General features: G+C 40.1%; 1 protein-coding gene across 1 annotated transcript in view; it reads left to right on the forward strand.

Moving 5' to 3' along the window:
• LOC106587086 (CD151 antigen) overlaps window positions 1–14,418 on the forward strand; it is a 41,491-nt gene extending 27,073 nt beyond the window's left edge. The window contains exons 4-8 of the mRNA XM_014175028.2: window positions 9,310–9,384; window positions 10,291–10,395; window positions 10,773–10,931; window positions 12,398–12,484; window positions 12,641–14,418. Coding sequence (XP_014030503.1) covers window positions 9,310–9,384; window positions 10,291–10,395; window positions 10,773–10,931; window positions 12,398–12,484; window positions 12,641–12,700 — 486 coding nt within the window. The 3' untranslated portion in view covers window positions 12,701–14,418. The remainder of the gene's footprint in view (window positions 1–9,309; window positions 9,385–10,290; window positions 10,396–10,772; window positions 10,932–12,397; window positions 12,485–12,640) is intronic.
• Window positions 14,419–15,126: the final 708 nt, after the last annotated feature.

The following is a 15,126-nucleotide window of genomic DNA, read 5'->3' on the forward strand; positions in this document are numbered from 1 at the left end:
TCTCCTTCCTGAGCAGTATGACGGCTGCGTGGTCCCATGGCGTTTATACTTGTGTACTATTGTTTGTACAGATGAACGTGGTACCAAAGTTTATTTATTTTTTTAACAGCTAAATGCAACATAGTTAAGGAGTGTCTGTTATAATTAAAACAATTAAAATGAATAGGTTTAGGCTATAGTCTAAAATCCATGCAGCCAACAGAAGGAGAGAGAAACAATATTTTCTGACTGGACATTTTGCGCTTCTTTGGTGGAATTCTTTGCTCTGTCTGGCCTACATTCCCCTCTTGCTTTTTGTATCACATATTTATTGAAATAGGCAATAGCAAGTAGGAATAGGCAGATTACTCGGAATGACACTTGTGTGCTGCCCTGCTGCGCACTACGATACTCCGTTATTTACTGCAGGGCGCCAGTCAAGTTCAAATAGGCCAAACCATCATCTGTCATATCACGATGTCGTCACCATCAATGATGATTGACAGCCTATTCATTAGCCTATGCGATCGTAATATCGCCCAACCTGTGTGTTTCTTCAACACCATTGTGGCCACATCAACAAGCATTGATCAGTCTCCTTACTCAGCATTCAAGATCAGAGCCACTTTGAGAAAAGACAAAGACCAACTCCACTTAACACCAAAGATCAGTGGTGAGCCAGGAGAATTGGGTCAAGGCTTCCCCGATTTTTATCTCCCTGTCTGTCTAATGCTAAAGGAACTTGGCGGTGAATGCAGACCTGCCCTACCTCTGATGTGTCTGCTCAAATCAGATAGGAGATTTAACTCTAATCTAACTCTGGCTTCCTGTGCTCAGCCCCCTCCGGTACTCCCTGTTCACCCATGACTGCGTGGCCATGCACACCTCCAACTCAATCATCAAGTTTGCAGACGACATAACAGTGATTGGCTTGATTACTAACAACGACGAGACAGCCTACAGGGTGGAGGTGAGGGCCCTCGGAGTGTGGTGTCAGGAAAACAACCTCTCACTCAACGTCAACAAAACAAAGGAGATGATCGTGGACTTCAGGAAACAGCAGAGGGAGCACCCCCCTATCCACATCGACGGGACAGCAGTGGAGAAGGTGTACACATCACGGACAAACTAAAATGGTCCACCCACACAGACAGTGTGGTGAAGAAGGCGGAGACCCGAGGACAGTGAGGCGGTCACTCAGACCCGTTCCCGAATAAAGCCTGTGGACAAACAGGCCCGTGCTGGTTTGGATCTGAGAGACCCGTTCAGATCCGAAAGAGAGCAAGAAAGAAACCTCCAACTGGGCGCTGCCAGCAGAATCAAGAAACGAGTGATAGGGTATTGGGCAAATTATCCACAGTTACGTGTCCTTAAAAACTGCCTGTACCAAATTCCCCCAAAACTATTTGTTGTGTTTTGATATGTAGCATATTCAAAACTTTATAGCCTGTTTTATTGGTTTTTACTTTCCTAAAACAATAATTATCCACCTCACGGTTCAGCTGGGATTTGAGCACTGAATGCATCAGGGCATTGTATGCATGGTGTCCACTGGCCTAGTCGTCCACTGTATGATATTTATATTAGAAAAGTAAATATAAAGGAAGAGAAGCTTAGGCCTATAGCCCTAGGGGCCAAGAGAAAGATGGAGATATGCCTGCGGCATGTTCCTGACAACGACATGGATTTCTTTATCCTGCCGTTACACTGAGTGTACAAAACATTAAGGACACCTGCTTTTTCCATGACATGGACTGACCAGGTGAATCCAGATGAAAGCTATGATCCCTTATTGGTGTCACTTTTTAAATCCAATTCAATGAGTGTAGATGAAGGTGTCGTGTCTTTGTCATCATTAAGGTGAAGACTGTTATTCTATCAAATCAATTATCTGTAATTATTATTACGTGATTAAACTAATCATGTAAATGTAATTAACTAGGAAGTCGGGGAACCAAGGAAAATCTTCAGATTACAAAGTTATAATTTTCCTAATATAACTTTTCAGATATTTTAATATCTGATCAATTAGTCTTCTAATTAATGAATTATTCTTTACCTCACCTTAGTCTCATTCCAAACGTCAATTGTTGGTTATCTGCACGAACCCAGTCTTTGCTATGAATCATCCATACATCAATTGTCTTAATAATTTATTTACTAACTAACTAAATAATCACAGAAATGCATAACAAACAAACCAACAGTAGGTATGGTTACAAGGAAATGATAGGGGATGTGCCCTAGTGGGCTAAACCGGTATGGCGGCTTGGTAGACAAAGGGACTGAGAAGGGCGCGAAAGACAAAAGACACTACACAGTTGATAATTATAATAATTGAAATGCTAATAATGGCGGGAATAATTGCCATCAATATATATATTTACGCTCAGTGTGTCGTCGTGATCTCTGTTGGAATCGTCCTTTTCTATTGGAAAGTTCATCCGAGATTCTCTCTGCGTCCCTGGAATCTATGGTTAGAATGGATACTTCAGAGTAACATTCAGAAATGTTCTTATAGAATAGATGTTTCGGCGGTTGTCGGTCTTCGCATTCAGTCGACAAAAATGCAGACTAGTAATTAGTATCGCTAATTACAGCGATACTGCTGCAGACTAATAATTAGTATCGAAGATTTGCTCTTATTCTGTCGGTATCAATAGTCTGAGTTTAACAACCATTACAACCTTAGCTTATACTGAAGGTATGCATGGTCTCTACTCAAACCTTAGCCCTCTCGGTAATCAAGGTACGCATGGTCTCAAGTGGAATTCTCTAGGTGGGTTTTTTATTCAGAACAGCAGAAAAGGCTGTCCCATGACGCCAGATTGATGTCTGTGCTCATGGGGGTGGCCCAATGACTTAGTGAAACTTTAAACAGAAATACAATTCTCTCACATTAACGGTTTAAAATCACATTACACAATTTCACAAATAGTTTCATCTTTACTCATTCATTTTATACAATAATTAGATGCAAGCCTCAGAACGGAGGCTCCTTTATAAACAGAGTTATGGTAATGTGGCTGTATTGTCATAAAACAAAATGGACCGTTCATAGCTGGATTCTCCACCGACCGTTTACGCCTTCTCCAAAACATGGACATTGTTCAGTTCTCAAGTTCTGTGATGTAGAATAGGTTCCTTTGTTCTACTGTGAACCCTCTCTCTCTATACTGCATGAGGGAGAGAGTCTCCTCCAGGAATTTACATCCTGAGATAACAGAGCCTGGGTGTAGTGGGAAGAGAGAGGTGGTGAGAGAGAGAGAGAGTTGGTGCTTGCTATATCCGAAGAGGGCCACGTCATGACAAAGGGGAGGAGGCAGGTTAAAGAAAGATTTTTAAGCCTTAAGACAATTGAGACATGGATTGTGTATGAGGGTGAATGGGCAAGATGAAAAATTGAAGTGCCTTTTGGATGGAGTATGGTATTAGGTGCCAGATGCACCAGTTGGTGTCAAGAACTGCAAAGCTGCTGGGTTTATCACGCTTAACAGTTCTTAGTGTGTATCAAGAATGGTCCACCACCCAAAGGACGTTCAGCCAACTTGGCACAACTGTAGGAAGCATTAGAGTCAACATGGGCCAGCTTTCGACAGCTTGTAGAGTCCATGTACTAACGAATTGAAGCCGTTCTGAGGGCAGAGGGGGAGGTGTTCCTAATTCTTTTACCTTTATTTAACTAGGCAAGTCAGTTAAGATCAAATTCTTATTTTCAATAAGAACGACAGATTTGTACCTTGTCAGCTCGGGGATTCGATCTTGCGACCTTTTGGTTACTAGTCCAACTCTCTAACCACTAGGCTACGCTGCTGTTTGGTATACTCCGTGTATATGCATACAGAAGGAGGCTAATTTGTGAATTTTCGGTCAGAATATTTTTATAAAGATGAGCATTATATTGTTAGATTATATGTCTAGGCATCCACTATATGATATTAATATTACAAATATAAATATAAAGGAAGAGAATTTTAGGCCTATAGCCCTAGAGACCGAGAGAAAGGTGGAGATATGCCGGAGTCATGTTCCTGACAACGACATGGATTTTTTTTGTCCTTGTCAAATAAGCTACTTCTGCTATACAGATATACAGTGCATTCGGAAAGTATTCAGACCCCTTGACCTTTTCCCAAAAAAAATTACATTACAGCCTTAACAATACCACATAATGACAAAGCAAGATCCTTTTTTTGTGTGTGCAAATGTACTAAAATAAGATCACATTTACAGAAGTATTCAAACCCTTTAATCAGTGCTTTGTTGAAGCACCTTTGGCTTAGATTATACCCTTGAGTCTTCTTGTGTATGACACTACAAGCTTGGCACACCTGTATTTGGGGAGTTTCTCCCATTGTTCTCTGCAGATCCTCTCCAGCTCTGTCAGGTTAGATGGGGAGCGTCGCTGCACAGCTATTTTCAGGTCTCTCCAGAGATGTTAGATCGGGTTCACGTCCGAGCTCTGGCTGGGCCACTCAAGGACATTCAGAGACTTGTCCCGAAGCCACTCCTACGTTGTGTTGGCCGTGTGCTTAGGGTCATTGTCCTGTTGGAAGGTGAACCTTCGCCCCAGTCTGAGGTCCTGAGCGCTCTGGAGCAGGTTTTCATCAAGGATCTCTCTACTTTGCTTCATTCATCTTTCCCTTGATCTTGACTCGTCGATCCTGACTGTCACCCAGTCCCTACCGCTGAAAAACATCCCATGCTGCCACCAACATGCTTCACCGTAGGGATGGTGGAAGGTTCCCTCCAGAGGTGACGCTTGGCATTCAGGCCAAAGATTTCAATCTTGGTTTCATCAGATCTTGTTTCTCATGGTCTGAGAGTCCTTTAGGTGCCTTTTGGCAAACTCCAAGCGGGCTGTTATGTGCCTTTTTACTGAGTGGCTTCCATTTGGCCACTACTATAAAGGCCTGATTGGTGGAGTGCTGCAGAGATGGTTGTTCTCCTGGAAGGTTCTCCCATCTCCACAGAAGAACCCTGGAGCTCTTTCATAGTGTAACATAACAAAATGTGGGAAAAACGGGTCTGAATACTTTTTGAATCCACTGTATATGCATACAGAGGGTGGCTATTTCTTCAATTTTCTATCAGAATATTTTATAAAGATGAGCATTATATTGTTAGATTAGAGTAACTCTGGTAGGCATAAAACATTCTTTCTCAAGTTCAACTGTTGGAGCGCCGGTTCATACTGCCTTCATAGGCCTGCAGTAGTTAAGCCTAATAATAGCCATACCACATCAAACCTTCACAAAAGTTTCTTACTTTTGATATTACCCTAATTAAGGCAAATTGTTGTTTATAGGGAAAATAAGAACAGGTTATTATATTTCAGCATTAAATCGTTTTTAATTCCGCCAGCTTTGGTTTTTCCTTTTCATTACAGTGGGAACTTCATTTGGCCAAAGGAAATGGCTCAAGAATGACATAAAACAATTGTTGCGTATTTAAAGAACTGGCCTATATTGCAGCAATTAAACAAAGGCGAGTGCCTATAGGTCTACCCCACAAATTAAAACAATAGGCTAATTATATTTATTTTACAACAGGACTAGTTTTTAATGCATCTTTTTCTAAATACAGAGCACAAAATTAGAAAGACAGTTCAAACTTAATTTAGCCATTGGAAATGAGAAATAAAAATCACTTTCTGCATATTTAAAGAACTGCTTTAGATTCTCAAATAGGCCTATAATAATAATACAAATAATAGTAATAATAATAATTATGATATCGAATAATAATGATAAAACAAATGATAATAAATACGAAAATAAATAAAAGTTAGAAAATTGCATATAAGATGAATAGCAAGTTGCACACAGTCTATTTGGCCGCGCCAACGTTCTTCTCATCTTTTTCCATTAAAACTTGTCCCTTACAGAGGACACTCCACTTGTCGGCTGCTTTTCTCTTTCTCCTCTAACTTTCGTTTTACTTCAGTGAAAAAGGCATCCATCTTCACAATCAATAGTGGTCAAGGATCCTTTCACTTGCGCTCTCTCTCTCTACTCAGCAGCAGGCACACGTGAGGTGAGCAGCCGGAACCAGTTTCAGCTGGACATAAGCTATACGTTTTATTGAGTTGCAATTGGCTGACATAACAAGCTCACACAGTTCTCATCACCTCACACATTAAATGAACAGAGGACGGGTCCAACCGGGTCCAGTCGGTAAATACATTTGAATTGCACATACCTGAGAGCCGTCGCAATTATATCAGACCCGACCCAGGTCTGAAACAAAAGTCAGAATTTAGCACCCGGACCCGCTCGGCTCCTGGGTCGGATCTTGGAATTTTGGGTCTGTTGGACCCGTGAAGACCTCTAATATGAACCCAAGCTAATACCAAAAATGTTCATACTTTAGCAATGATAACTTTTTTTGCCAGTTACAAGTGGCAAATTCATTATTAGCCGTATCGGCCTGTATTGTATAAAGAAGATGAGCAAATCCATGATTTAGTTTTTATTCAAAGTATACAGATGCACAACAATAGATCATCAAACCTCCACCACCCACAACTCAACATCCTAGTATTTCTGACTAGGAAATGTTCTGTGCTAGCAGTAACCTTAGTCTTCCCGTCCTATTTATGTTGTGCAATGTGGCAGTCGTCCTGCTGTCCTTGGCATAGGTTTGGTTATCAGGCCTAGGCTTCTTCTTGGCATCCCCTGGTCTGATATTAGCCGGCTCTTTGGAGGTCTGCGGTGTAGATGTAGTTATTTTGTCTTAAATGCATATGCCCTTTGACTTCTGGACCGAAAGAGAACATATTTGGTGAAATATTAATTGAATCAAGGAACCTCAATACCTTCCTTACAATAAGTTTCCATTTGGAATTTTTGCCTTGAGTGAGAAATAGTTTTGTTGTTTAGAGTTCTGGTTGCATTCAGAACTCCATTCAGAACTCCAGGTTAGGGAGACATTTTGAGTTCTGCGTGGCTGATCTGTGGTGGTTATAATTCCACGCTGCCAGCAATGAGGATAGAAGGCCAAACATTTAGCAGTTGCATAGCCAACATGGAAATGTGATTCTGGAATAAATAAAAAACAGATTCAAAATTGAATTCCCTCTACAGTACTACAGAGATCACCTCTATACACATCAACACTTGCTATTCATGTTTTGTCTGAATAAACGTTCTGTTAAAAATTCATGCCCGACTGAACGTTCTATTCAATGCAGATATTTCAAAAAAGAGGAAAATAATTTAGTATGAGAACCCTTTGTCATCATTGTGATGTCACCAGATTGTCTGTATATGCAGTTTTTTATTTTATTTAACCTTTATTTGACCAAGAAAAGACCGTTGAGACCCAGTCTCTTTTTCAAGGGAGACCTGGCCAAGAAGGCAGCAACAATCAATATATTACAGAATTAAAACATACAACAACATGATCCAGCCTAAAAAAAGCATTTACACTCCTCCGTAACAGAGTCGCCCATCAATATTTTAAATTCATTCATAACATATCTAGTTGAAGCATGGATTGTAGATTATTCCATGCGTCTGGTGCACAAGAAGAGAAGGCAGTCTTGCATAATACTGTGAATGTCCTGGGGACTTTAAGTAGTATAACTTTAACTAGCTAACGTTACCATTGCTAGCTATTTTTGACAAACTTTGCCATCTCTCTAAAGAACATTTGACCATATCATAATGATGGCAAAGTTGTTTCCTATTAATTATTTACCTACTTTAGCAATGTCATCATATTTTCAGGCCACTATAGCTAACTAGTGTAATTAGCCCCACTTGACTTTCAGGCACCACTATGGCTGAGGCTAAATATAAATGCAGAAGCTAGCTAAATACATTGCATGGGCCGAAATTGATCTATGAAGATATAATTTGTCAAAATAATTACACCACAGACTGCATTGCGAATTCATGTGGCAAAAGTAGGCTAGCACAGTAGGCTAGCTAGCTCGGCTAGCTTTCTACAATGTGTCAAAACGTGTCAAAAATCTATAACCTAGCACTCAACGTGTAAAAGATATATACTCAAACACTTTGTTGGAACATAGTACAATTAATGTTAGATGACTAGCTCAATATCTATATCATTAGGAACACCTTCCTAATATTGAGTTGCAGCCCCCCCCCGCACGCACGCACACACATTTTTGATACACACAGGAAATTGTTGATTTAGATTTTTGATACACACAGGAAATTGTTGATTGTGAAAAACTCAGCAGCGTTGCAGTTCTTGACACAAACTGGTGCGCCTGGCACCTACTACCATACCCTGTTCAGAGGCACTTAAATCTTCTGTCCTTGGTTAAACTTTTTTTCCATCCACTCCGTAGCTAATGTTGTCCATGCTTGTTGGCCTTGACCTGGGGTCTAAAGATATCATGTAATCTTGAAAGCATTTTATTCTCTAATCCTTGCCACTTTATTATGGTCATTTAGAGCTATTTGAATGAACAATACTTAAATATTGTACCTTTTTTAAAGGGGATGTCTTGGGAACAAATACACGCCCATACAGGCAAAGGACTGTTCACACACACACTCACACACTCCTTTACGTAGTAACTCTGTGCACTTCCAACCCAATAACAGATGTTTCCTATGATTCTAACCATAGCTTGGACCCAGAGGGGTTGTAATAACTTTATGCCTTTTCATAACTGATTTTGGATATTCTCCTTACCAACTTCTTAAACTTAGCTAACCCTTATCATCAAAGAGGGAACTTTTTCTGGGCCAGTTGTTAAAGGGATACTTTGGGATTTTGGCAGTGAAGATGAACTCCTGGATACAATTTTTACAGTATGTCTTTGCATCCAGTATGAAGGAAGCTAGTTAGTTTCGGGAGCCAATGCTAACCATTGATTTCCAGTTATTGCGCTATAAATGTTACCATTGACTTCCAGTCATTGTGCTAACGCTAGTTAGCAGTTACGCTAATGCTAGTTAGTAACTTCAAACTGCACACAGAGACATAAAAATTGGCTTTGGCTCTTCATTGCCAAAATCCTGAAGGATCCCTTAAAGGGCAGCATACTGTTTGTACAGCTCCATTGACATCTCACCACATAATCAATATGCCACAAATTAAAACTATGAACATCTCACCACATAATCAATACGCCACAAATTAAAACTATGATTGGCAAACATTCTTAGTCCATTTTTCTCAAAATAACAAAACAACAACAGTGACCCCACAACCACCAATCGACTGCTCTGATACATTTAACTCCAGCTCATCTAAATTGGATTTGCCTGTTTTAACTGTGAAGTCCAAAGACAGAGGGCCAGGGGATATCCATTTCAACCTAATCCCCTACCTTTCATTGTCTCCCCACAGTACTTTGTCTTGCTGCTGTGTATCTTCCTGCTGGAGATCCTCGCCGGTGTCCTGGCTTACATCTATTACCAGCAGGTAATGAATGACTTGATTCACCACCTGATTCCATCGCCAGTAACACTATCTATACCCAGAGCCTGCCCAGAAACAGGAGAGTGTATGTTTGTAAAAACTGAAACCACAACAAGGGAAGGTTCACTGATAATGTCCCAGTCTCTCTCTTTCTCCATCTGTTGCTTTTCTCTCTATCTCTCTCTCGCTCTGATTTCCCATGCATGCCACCTCTTGTTGTAGCATTTCTGTAGTGTGATGATATCACTAAGATGTGATTCCCACTACTATCCTTGTTATTACTATATACCCCTGCTGTGTAGATGTACGACCTGCAGGAATGTTATCATACCAGCTTGGTGTGTGTCATTTGAACTCTCTCTGTGTAATTGTCTGCTCATATTCCTTTGGCCTTTCACCCTGTTTTCATCTCACTGCTGCAGTGTTTCCCACACTGTCAACAGGTCAAATAAAAACCTATTCTATTTCTCTCCCCCCTCCCTCTCCCGTCCATTTATTCCCTTTATCTCTCCTTAACGTTCTGACTTGGCTCTACAATCTGTGGTTGTCATAGAAACTGTTAACCAGCTAGATGTAGGCCTATGCTCTTACCCGAGTGCCTAAGTTTTGTGCTATGGTTATAAATCAATGAAAATGTACTTCCTCTTACCTTTATGTATATCATTTCCTCTTTCCTCAAGAGGAGTTCTTTCTGTAATTACAGTTTTAGCTATTCTAGACCTTTGATACAGTGTATCTTTCTATTAAATCAACAATGGGATGCATTACATTCCTTCAAGTGTTATTCTACTGACCAGAAGATTGTCTTCTTTTTCTATAGTCTGATGGGTAGCTGTGTTGTAGTCTAACCAACGTCATGTTTACTGTGTCCGTTCTCTCATAACCCCTGTGTCGTGTCTTCCTCTGCAGCTCAATGAGGAGCTGAAACAGAACCTGCAGGAGACCATGGTGCAGAAGTACAGGCAGCCGGAGCAGGAGCACATCACCAAAGCAGTGGACAAGCTGCAGCACGAGGTAAGACAAGACAACATAAGCAGACTTGAGGAGTTTGGTTAGGCGTTTTTGGAAATATTAATGTGGGAATTTGTTGATTTTTCTCCAATGTGAATTAATAATCAACTTGTTTATGTTTACGTTCATTGTATCTACTGTTATTTACACTGGCACAGTTATGTGTTTTCATTATGCATGGTTACAGTATGTTATAGCCATACATGTAACTCGTCATTATGCAAGTTGTTATTTGAAAGATGGCCCATTGTTTTGTATAAGGATTTGGTTCATGAACTGAATATCATTCAGCTCGTCTTCTGAAACAACTGCAAGGCAATTGGAAAAACATCCACCACCCTGTTGTGAAATGCCATCTCCTCCTCTCTCTTTTCCGCCAGTTTAAGTGCTGTGGCAGCAACAGCTCATCGGACTGGGGCGAGAGCGTGTGGATCCGCACCAGTGAGGCAGGTGGCAGGCTGGTGCCGGATAGCTGCTGTAAGACCCAGACTCTGAACTGCGGCCGCAGGGACCACCCATCAAACATCTACAAGGTGGAGGTGAGTGTCAGATACAGAGAGCAGCCAGTGTTGTTGAGTGTTAGTGTGCTTGCAATGCTTAGTGCAAATTCTGCTTGAGTTCAGGTTTGTGAATCAAGATCATAGCTGTGGGAAGTAGTTTGGGGGTGGGTGTGCTGCAATTTTTTTCTTATTCCTTATATTAAGCAAACCAGACAGCACGATTTCCTAGTTTTTTAAAATTATTTACGGATAGACATGGGCACACTTCAACACTTAGACAATCATTTACTAATCAAGCATTTGTGTTTAGTGAGTCCGCCAGATCAGAGGCAGTACACATGACCAGGGATGTTCTCTTGATAAGTGCGGGAATTGGACCATTTTCCTGTCTCGCTAAGCATTCGAAATGTAACGAGTACTTTTGGGTGTCAGGGGAAATGTATGGCTAAAAAGTACATTATTTTCTTTAGTTGTCAAAATATAAATAGTAAAGTACAGATACCCCAAAAAACTACTTAAGTAGTACTTTAAAGTATTTTTACTTAAGTACTTTACAGCACTGTAATCTGATAATACATGTGGAATATAAAAATACTTGCCTGATATGTTTTCCAGTTTCTTGAAATACTTTGCAAATGCAACTTATTTGTATTTGTAAACTGAAATGGTCTATTCATTCCTTTTACATTTTAGTAGATGCTCTCATCCAGAGTGAGTGCATACATTTTCATACTTTTTCGTACTGGTCACCCGTGGGAATCGAACCCACAATCCTAGTGTTGCAAGCGCAATGCTCTACCAACTGAGCCACATCATCATAAACCACTTGATGTCACAATGTGCTCATTTACTGTATTGTTCATTGTTTTTCTTCATGATGATGGAAAGTCTACAGGTACAAACCTAGATGACCTGACTATGTACAATACAGTAATGGACATTTACATTAAGTGGTTTGTATGGATGGTAAATTAATGCTGCACAAAACCTGGTTGTTTTCCATGTTATTTGATCAAGAAAGAAAAATATTTTGTTTGATGTCTTTGGCCATAACTTTGCACCTTTTGATGTAAATGTTTGAGGACAGGGTTTTGTTCTTTCTGGATTCCATTAGAATAACAATAGCATGGAAAGGGACAGGGCAACAATTATTACAATTCCAACTATTGAATCCTGCAAGATACTGTTCTTAATTATACAACTACCTTTTTTGACAAAGCGGAGATGCTGAAAATATGTTTTTGCCCACGATTCAGATGTTAATATCGGTCCACTAATACTAATAAAGGCCCAGTACAGTACTTTAGTAAAAAATAAAATATATATATATATTTTTTTTTTGTATTATGAATATATTTTTTTTAATTCAGATTTTTCAGGGGGTGCTCCATCCCCCTCAGCTCCCCTACTTCCCACAGCTATGATCAAGATTGAAAGTCATCTTGAAAGTCTCTCTCTCACACACACACACACACAATGTGGTCCTACCTTTCCTCTCTTTCCAGGGGGGTTGTATCACTAAACTGGAGAACTTCATTTTGGACCACCTGAAGATCATTGGAGCGGTGGGCGTGGGCATCGCCTGTGTACAGGTGAGCAAAAATAAGCCATTTCACTGTTTACAGCACAGAGATAACCCAAGATGGCCACCATAAACATCCTTGCCCTGGTCTCTCGAAATTCAGGGGTAATGGTAGAAGTGTAATGGTAGAAGTCTCTTTCTCTCTCTCTCCCTCTCTCTCTCTCAGATTGTGGGGATGGTGTTTACTTGCTGTCTATATCGGAGTTTGAAGGCAGAGCCGTACTGAGAGTAGAACACGAAGGAAAGGGGAGGGGTCTAGTCTCTGCCACCCAGTGTCATCATATCCCATTGACCCCGTTTAGTCATGGGGTCTACCACTGTGCCATTCAAACAGAAGAGGACGATATGTGTAAAGGTCTAGGATGCACTTATGATAGTGTTTCTCAATCCATTCCCTGGGGGGACCATTTTGGTTCTAGCCTAGCACTAACTACCCTGATTCAACAGGGGTTGTATTGGGCTAGAATTCCTAGTGGGTCCCAACTTGGAATGGATAATCAGATCATTTTCAAGATATTACATGCTATCTGATCTACAATGCTCTATATTTTGATAATCTGCAACAACAGAGCAGTTGGTATATACTAGTGTGATGTAAAGATCAGTGGACCAAAATGGCCCGTGCATGAGAACAGCTTGTCTTAACATTGCAATAATCATGACTGTGGCTTAATGAGCGAGATCTGACCTCTGGGGCCAATTACCACGGCAACACATTTTCTTTATACATCAAGTAGCTGTTTATATATTTACACACGTCTTTTACACTGTTTCTCTCAACTTTTTAATTGTTAGTTTATTTAAAAAATATATATTTATCTTTTAATACAAGGGATTTCTCCACTTATGCCAAAGTTGTCGTCAACACTGACTTTGTGTGAAATCGTATCAAACTGACTACTCCTGCAAGCCTTTTTCATGTATACTGAACAAAAATATAAATGCAATCATTTCAAAGATTTTTCTGAGTTACAGTTCATAAAAGGAAATCAGTGAATTTAAATACATTCATCAGGCCCTATTCTATGGATTTCACATGACTGGGCAGGTGTGCAGCCATGGGTGGCCCTGGGAAGGCATAGGCCCACCAACTTGTGAGCCAGGCCCACGCACTGGGGAGCCAGACCCAGCCAATCAGAATGAGTTTTTCCCCACAAAAGGCTTTATTATAGACATAAATATTCCTCAACACCCCTCCCCCTCGGACAATCCCACAGGTGAAGAAGCCAGATGCGGAGGTCCTCAGCTGTTGTGGTTACACGTGGTCTGTGGTTGTGATGCCTGTATGACGTACTGCCAAATTCTCTAAAACAATGTTGGAGGTGGCTTATGGTAGAGAAATTAACATTAAATTATCTGGCAACAGCTCTTGTGGACATTCCTGCAGTCAGCATGCCAATTGCACGCTCCCTCAAAACTTGAGACAACTGTGGCATTGTGTTGTGTGACAAAACGGCACACTTTAGCTTTTTATTGTCCCCAGCACAAGGTGCACCTGTGTAATGATCATGCTGTTTAATCAGCTTCTTGATATGCCACACCTGTCAGGTGGAAGGATTATCTTGGCAAAGGAGAAATGCTCACAAACAGGGATGTAAACAAATTTGTGCACAACATTTGAGAAAAATAAACTTTTTGTGCATATGGAAAATTTCTGGGATTTTTTTTTTCAGTTCATGAAACACGGGACCAACACTTTACATGTTGCGTTTATATTTTTGTTTAGTATATATTCTGATTGTGTGCCTTTTTTCTATATAAAAAAAAAGGTTTTGCTTTTATTCAAACGATAAATGTTATTTTATTGTGTATTTAACAGACCAGTAGGATGACTTGATTATATGTAAAACGTGCCGCAAAAAAACTACTCAAACTGCTGTATTGCTGTATCAGTGTTCTACTATACATGGAGGTATTTAGCTGAAATAAACACAATTAAACCTGTTTTACTATGTTTTCTGGTAAATTCACAAGGTGTAGGTAGCTATGGTATGTCATATGAACTGTCAAAAAGTCATAAAGTTATTTATATATATATATATGAGCTACCGAATGTCATTTTAGGTGAGTTTGGACATTGACAAGCAAATGTGAACGAGAGACATTGTGCAAATAAACAGTACTGACTCTGGAGCAATGGCAGCTGTACAGATAACCCATCCAAAGGGCTTTGACTTCTCAAACACAGCAGAAAGCCAACACTATGATGCCCCATCACCTTATTAATTCAGTTAAACTTAGGGGTCACGTTTTCTAAGTGGCAGAATTCTTCATTTTTTTTATGCAGAAAAAAGATACAACTCATAAGAATTATCTTGCTTCATTTTGTAAACGCAGATCTAAAATACTCCTTGTAATTTCTGCTCAGCATCAGACTAATTTTGTGCTTCAGTTGCAGTTCTACACTTGGATGAGAATTGACGAAGGGGCATTCTATCAGCAGACAGCGCTTCGGCTGCGCTCTCAGTCTAGCCAGCCTACTTTTCTCTGTTAAAATGCAAGATTAACTTTAAGAAAAACATTAGGGAAAGTAGCTGGCTACATTATTTATATGATAAACAAAAATATGCAAAAAATACCTTGCTTTTTTATTGTAAGCTCATTTAGCCTACTTGTGTGGCTGCCAGCCAAATAGCGTTGCACTTCTGTTGT

This window comes from Salmo salar, chromosome ssa26 (genome assembly GCF_905237065.1).
Source record: "Salmo salar chromosome ssa26, Ssal_v3.1, whole genome shotgun sequence".
NCBI lineage: Eukaryota > Metazoa > Chordata > Actinopteri > Salmoniformes > Salmonidae > Salmo > Salmo salar.